Here is a 7500-nt window from a genome sequence, read left to right as displayed (position 1 = left end):
TATCCACTTCCGCCCCTACCCGGGGTTGAACTCACGACCTGCGGAACTAAATCTCCTAGCAGCATGTACCCAACGCGCTATACCGCTCCACCATCTAGGTAAGTCAATGGTTGCATGCTGCTAAAAGATTTGGTTCAGCAGGTCGTGAGTTCAACCCCGGGTAGGGGCGGAAGTTAGTATCCAAATGAAGTGAAATTTTCTGTGCTTTATATTAAATATTTCTTCACTTAGGACAGTTATGTTCATTTAAGAGTTCAATATATATATATATATATATATATATTATTCTGATTTAAATATTTTTGAGCTGTATATTTTCCTGCTTTTTTATTGAATTATTTTGACTGTGTGATATCAACTCTTTCTATTTGGATTATATATAATACTATGTCTAACACAATACCACTTTAACGCATGCGGTTTTTAAATCTGATTTTGATTATTTTATTTTTGACTTATAATTATAGGATTTTAATGTGAAGCGCTTTAAACTAAAGACGACGCTATACAAATTTTAGCATTGTGTTGTTGCACTTGCGATTGCTTTAAGGGAGACAACCTGCCTAACGGTAAGCTTATCGGATAGTCACAAGATGGACGCAGCAAAAAATCAACCATTGTCCAGAACCAAAATAATTAAGATCAAATAAATGCATTGATGATCTCAAACCACTCGAGAGCAACTGGTAATTAGAACACGACCCCAATGATCTACTGTTATATTTTGGTTGTCTGTCTGTCTCTACCCCCCCCCCTCCCCCTTCTCTGTGTAGGAATACGTAGATACGCACATGTTCGTTCGTTATCTTCACCTTTCATGCAGCTTTTTAAAATAAGAATAAACATGTTCAAATCATGATATAACGGGCTTCATTGTCTATTTCGTGAAGGTAACTAATTTACGAACCGACCAAGTTTGCGTAAAACTTCCTTGCATTCCAAATAAAGAGCCTCGTCCTCTTCCTTGCTGTGATAGTTTAGAACTAGTGTAAATCTGGTTAGAAACTGGAAATATCGAGTTACATTAGGGTCACGTATGAAAATACAGCTGTGTGTATATCGTGACGGATCATCATTATCTGTTTCACACCGAGGGACATATTTTAATGAGAAATAAAGACATAACAAAACAGACAGACCAAAAGGGGGCGTTTTCTCGCGCAATAAAGGTGTGGAGATGCGAAAACAAGAGTAACACCGCGGATCTAAATAAAAAGCACATGACGCAATTTGAAGCTGAGTTGGGTTCCGACTTCTTTACAAGCCGTTCGTCATCAGAAGTGAACTTGTATACCAGTGCACACGACTTACCTGATGTTAGCCTTCATCCCCTGCAGTAGCTGGCTAATGGAAGCTAGTTTATTTCACTTTAAGTATATTGTTAGTAATAGCTGACTACTAACTGTTAATCGTTCTCTGTTTATCGGTGTAAGCTGATAAACGTGATAAAAAGGCGTAAGGCATAAAACCTGAGCAAAAACGCCAGGTACATAAATAGGTAGGTAGGATTTGTTTTTATAGATCACTATTTATGTAGGGGGGTAGTTTGTGGAACTTCAAGAAATGGACCTAAACTAAGAAAAGTGAAGATGACGAACTGAGTTGAGCAAACACGGACCCCTGCATATACCAGAGGTGGGACCAGGTGCCTAGGAGGAGTAAGCATCCCCTGTCGACATCTGGATATACCAGAGGTGGGACCAGGTGCCTAGGAGGAGTAAGCATCCCCTGTCGACCAAGAACTAAATAACAAGAGTTAATCACACAAAAAGTAGAGATCACAGTGACATACCTAAACGTCGACCCCCACCATAGTGAGTAGTATCTGTGTAGAACCCCCACCATAGTGAATAGTATCTGTGTAGACCCCCCCCACCACCCACCAGAGTGAGTAGTATCTGTGTAGACCCCCACCATAGTGAGTAGTATCTGTGTAGACCCCCACCATAGTGAGTAGTGTCTGTGTAGAACCCCCACCATAGTGAGTAGTATCTGTGTAGACCCCCCCCCCCCACCATAGTGAGTAGTATCTGTGTAGACCCCCACCATAGTGAGTAGTATCTGTGTAGACCCCCACCATAGTGAGTAGTATCTGTGTAGACCACCCCCCCCCACCCACCAGAGTGAGTAGTATTGGTACATTGGTAGGCCGTTTGCGCCGTAACTGTGAGAGGTCGTGCGTTAAAGCAACACTCGTGTCATGGCCACGTCAAACCTACTTGTAGACGTAAACATATGTAGTGGATGCTCCTTCGCGAAACGCGCGGTATTCAGAAGTGAGAACCACGGGTCCCTGGGATATGACCTTAAGACAGAGATCCAGCTATTGATCATAAATATCTGAGAAAGTACTCGAGTCCCTAAATGACGTAATCACAGTTCTCACTGGGATGACTGCATTCTTGGAATGTTAATTACGACAACCGGACTAGTTATCATGCCACTGGGAGCTGCCATTTTGTTTAATCTATCAGTCAAACCAGATCGAAATGAAAACAGATTTTGAAATGAAAATTATTTTCCCCTGGAAATTTTAAAAGAACAAACCATCCAGCAGCGTTGAATTGGGTAACAGGAAACGAGCATATATTTTTGTTCTAATCCTAAATGCAAGGAAAAGGCTTCGCAACACGGAGTTAACGGCGCTGTTCAGTCACTGTTACATTGTACTTAAGATAAACAATTTTCACCAAAGGTGAATAAAGGAAGTAGATGTAATCAGTCAGATGTGTTGTGTTGTACGTTTAGGAGTGTGTGCAGTGTGATCACTGACAGTATTTTACAAATTTATCTAGGAGAAATGTTGTAGCGGACAGCGAAGACTTCCCCCCTGAATCCTTAGTATGTAACGGATGTTAAATCCACTGGTGGTTTTATTTCATTTGACAATGTCGGTGGACAAGAGACTGATAACATATTTATCTATCGGTGGACAAGAGATCAACGAGAACAACCTTGCAGGGGAGATAACTACACAAGGAAAAGAGGGGGGGGGGGGGCTATCATGTGAGCCGTTCCTAGCGAAAGGGGCCCTAAAGTGTTTTAGTGTTAAATTGTGAACTATATAGAACGACCCCTCAAAATATTAGAGCAATATTAGAACAATGTTGATTGCCGTTAAAATATTACAGTCAATCAAAGATGGCAACCAACTCGTGATAGTTTTTGTTTTCTTTACAAGTATGCAAAACATGACGTAACGTTTTTCATTACGGTTTTTTTTTTTTGTTTTTTTTTGAAAAACATTGTTGGATAAGATAAGGGTCTTATTTGTTAGGAACGTCTCATATCAAACATCAGTCCTTGATAATTTTATGAATTCTATAAAGCAACTTACATATCTTATGGACGAACAGTCACACAAGAGAAATAATAGAGACAAATAAACCAATAGACAAATAAACAAATAGACAACAAAAAAAACCCAACTAAATAGACAAATAAACCAATATACAAATAAACCAGTAGACAAATAAACCAATAGACAAATAAACCAATAGACAAATAAACAAATAGACAAACAAAAAACAAATAAACCAATAGAAAAAAAAACCCAGTAGACAAATAAACCAATCGATAAATAAAAACAGTAGACAAATAAACCAATAGACAAATAAACCAATAGACAAATAAACAAATAGACAAAAAACAATAAACTAATAAACCAATAGACAAATAAACCCAGTAGACAAATAAATCAATCGACAAATAAAAACAGCAGACAAATAAACCTATTGACAAAAAAACAGTAGACAAATAAACCAACAGACAAATAAAAACAGTAGACAAATAAACCAACAGACAAATAAAAACAGTAGACAAATAAACAAATAAACAAATAGACAAAAACAATAGACAAATAAACCAATAGACAAATAAACAAATAGACAAAAACAATAGACAAATAAACCAATAGACAAATAAACCAATAGACAAAAAAAAACAAATAAACCAATAGACAAAAAACCCAGTAGACAAATAAACCAATAGACAAAAAAAAACAATAGACAAAAAAAAAACAATAGACAAAACAACCAATAGACAAATAAACCAATAGACAATTAAACCAATATACAAATAAACAAATAGACAAAAAACACAATGGACAAATAAACCTATAGATAAATAAACCAATAGACAAATAAACCAATAGACAAATACACACATAGACAAAATACACAAATATACAAATAAACCAATAGAAAAATAAATAAACCAAAAGACAGATTGGAGGACAACTAGACAGGCAAGTGGACAAATAGACAAACTTTTCAGTAATCAAAATTATAGGGTTATTGAACTTATATTGGTGTATATTGGCACGAGTTGGTTGGGAAAATGCACGAGCTTGCAAGACATTTTGACAGTTAACGAGTGCCAATATTCACCTATATAAGTTCAGTAACCCTTTTATTATATAGCCAAATTATTTAGTTGTTAAATTATGTCTCTTTTCACTCAAACTACTCCAAAATAGACGAGAATTCATCAATATAGTCATCTAAGGTGAAGGTATGCAATAACAGCATGCATTTCTTAACTGTTCAATATTTAACCCGTCATTAATGCATGAAGCAAACTGATTTTGTAAATGGGGATATCATAATTTATGTACAGTAAAACATTTTGCTTAAGTACATATCAAATACCGGCTCTGTCAGATTCGGAGGACTGTCGTCTACCGTTTTGGCTTCTTTACGTCGTTAGGGTAACGTCAATATATTAAACGCTCATATTCGGAATGTTTTGGGTGCATACAATTTACGCAATGCAAAGTTAGCGTTCAATAAATTCTCAGGATATTGAACGCTAACATTCTCTAGATTTTACACAGATTTTATAATAGACTATTTATTAGCTATATAATAAATTGTTTTACTATATACTTTCAATTTCATCTCTTCTTTTTTCTTTAAAAGTTTGCGGGCATATATCCCGGAAACATTCCGGCCCGCAAACATTACTTCACAATCAAATTTCTACGCCGTTAATTTTCAAATTTTTCGTGTTTTTCATCTTTTACTCAGTTAAACCGATAAAGTTATTGTTAAAAATAAAATTATTGTTAGTTTCTAAATGAAATTGAAAATATATAATAAAAAGGTTATAGACTTTGTATGGGAAATATGACGACCTCGTTTTTTGTCGCGAACGGACCTCGCAAGCTCGGTCCGTCTACGCGCCAAAAAACTCTGTCGTCATATTTTTCCATACAAAGTCTATAACCTATAAATATGAACCATGGTGTAAGAGGAAAACATTTTTTAGTATCGAACTATTTTCATCGATAAGATATAACACACGCTGATACAGAAGCATGTGGCAATACATACAAACAATCGTTCCTTGAAGCCATGTATTGTAGAAATTCAGTGTCACCGGAAAGCCTACCGCGAACTAACAAAATAGCGCTTCTAATATTAGATTCTTGTATCTTTTTAACGTTGATGTCCGATGGCCTGTTGGAAGACGTAATGGACCATTCTAAAACTGGGTGGTTTCTGTATCCTTTGCGTATCCAGTCTTGTATTGTTTCGACTTTTCTTGGTACTCCTTCCTAAAAGTAGTACAGCAGTAGTTTAGTATTTGTAAATACAAAACAAGAATGGTACTTCAACTAGCATACCTACTGTAGATTTCTAATTTTACGCTAGTACTTTTAAAGTATCCCGATATGACTTCATCAGGTCAAATCGAATGCATATACATTCGTGTGTCGTCTGTTAATCAAAAGTACTACTTACATGTATTTCAGCACCAGTAAATTAATAGTGAGTAATTCAATTTCGCGAGTGATGCAACTCGCGAAATTACGGGCTAATAAATTCCTCACGGATATTTACGAATCTACATTACTCTAGACGGATATCAGTTGACGGCATATATTATAACTCCAACATAATTTACTTCTTTTAGCAATATTTCCATCAAAGTCTTTTTTCTTACGTAGCAAAATTTTTCCCATCTTCAATCGTCTCTGGTAGCACCTGACCCAATGTTTCAGGCAGAATTAATGTTAGGACCGCCGCTACAATACTCGCTCCTCCAAATATCATCAGGGGAACCGCATTTCCGGTAGTCCCACCAATTAGGTCAGCCTGGATGCCATACAAATAATCGGGAAATGTATATATACCCGGCAAATATAAAATATGTTAGCCGATGCATATATTGTTGACTACGGTCAAAAGAGTGATTCAAAATAATTGTGCATAAATTTTTCTCTTACATATGTCATTTACATCGAACAAACAAACAAATAAAACCTACAAAAAACTGAAAATTTTCAAATTGTACTGAACCATTGAATCTATTTTCAATATGTATGGCACGATAATCCATACCGTGTCTGCAATAAAAGGTGAAATCATTCCGCCCACACGGGCCCAGCACGAACTGGATCCCATTCCAGCGTTCCTTATGGCCGTAGGGAAAAGTTCGGCGGACAGGACGAAGATTGTGGAGAACGCTGCTGTTGAGAACATTTTTCCTACCAGAGCTAATACTGTCGTGAATACCTGTAGATCTGTACAAAAATAAAACCATGACCAACTCAACGGTTCAAGGTTTGCTGCTAACGCTTACATTAAGAATTATATATCAAAAGTATCACCATACAAAAAAAAAAAGAAATTTTTTTTTTATTAAAACTCGTTATATCTAGATATAAATGATAATGAAAGGTGAAGATAACGAACAGTCATTAATCTCATAACTCCTATAAGCAATACAAAATAGATAGTTGGGCAAACACGAACCCCTGTACATATCAGAGGTGGGATCAGATAGCATAGGACCTAATGATAGGTTGTATTGGCAAACTAGATCAATATGATTACCATATAATTTGCGAAATACTGACTTTAGACGAGACTGTTGAAACCCCTGTAACATCAACTTGTTTGTTAGTAGACTGTCTCGATTAAAACAAAAATCATATGCAGAACAAGCTCTTGTGTATCGACTCAGACGAGAAATAAAAACACCACATGAGCAAGGCATGAATGAAAATGATTATTGGTAATAGTTCAAACGTCTGATATTATTTAGAATGTTAGCTGATTATTTCATTAAAAGTTGCTACATGTATATACAAACCTTTTCCTCCAAAGTTCACTGTGAATATAGTGCTAAGTAAAAGTACCCCACAGGCAGACATGTACACAAAATGGCTCTTCTTTCTACCAAATCTATCTATCATCACAAATGGCAGATAATTTCCCGGAAAGTCCACTAAGACGACCAGGAGGAAGTTGATGTAATAATTTCCGTAGAGTATTCCAATGTTTAGGGAGATTCCATAGAAAACCATGCTCGCCACCAGCCTATGGAAATCCAAAGATCATTAACCCGCCTTTCCTCTGTTGTTATTAGTGACCTACATAAGATTACGTTCCATTTTCATCACATTTCGGTTTGAAAAGTTCTGTCTTGTAGCATTATCATTGCTATGACATGTATTTACACACAGTTAGTTTTCCACTATTACTATCACATGTA

At 36.3% G+C, this 7500-nt stretch overlaps 1 protein-coding gene across 1 annotated transcript in view; it reads right to left on the bottom strand.

The window, feature by feature from the left end:
* Positions 1 to 2720: 2720 nt before the first annotated feature.
* LOC125677119 (organic cation transporter protein-like) overlaps positions 2721 to 7500 on the bottom strand; it is a 57087-nt gene continuing 52307 nt past the window's right edge. Inside the window, exons 7-10 of the mRNA XM_048915095.2 lie at positions 7099 to 7325; positions 6345 to 6526; positions 5947 to 6098; positions 2721 to 5557 (exon numbers count right to left, since the gene is read on the bottom strand). Coding sequence (XP_048771052.2) covers positions 5485 to 5557; positions 5947 to 6098; positions 6345 to 6526; positions 7099 to 7325 — 634 coding nt within the window. The 3' untranslated portion in view covers positions 2721 to 5484. The remainder of the gene's footprint in view (positions 5558 to 5946; positions 6099 to 6344; positions 6527 to 7098; positions 7326 to 7500) is intronic.

This window comes from Ostrea edulis, chromosome 3 (genome assembly GCF_947568905.1).
Source record: "Ostrea edulis chromosome 3, xbOstEdul1.1, whole genome shotgun sequence".
Classification (NCBI taxonomy): Eukaryota; Metazoa; Mollusca; class Bivalvia; order Ostreida; family Ostreidae; genus Ostrea; species Ostrea edulis.
The sequence above is the reverse complement of the archived record's forward strand: the minus strand, read 5'-3'. Positions and strand labels throughout refer to the sequence as shown.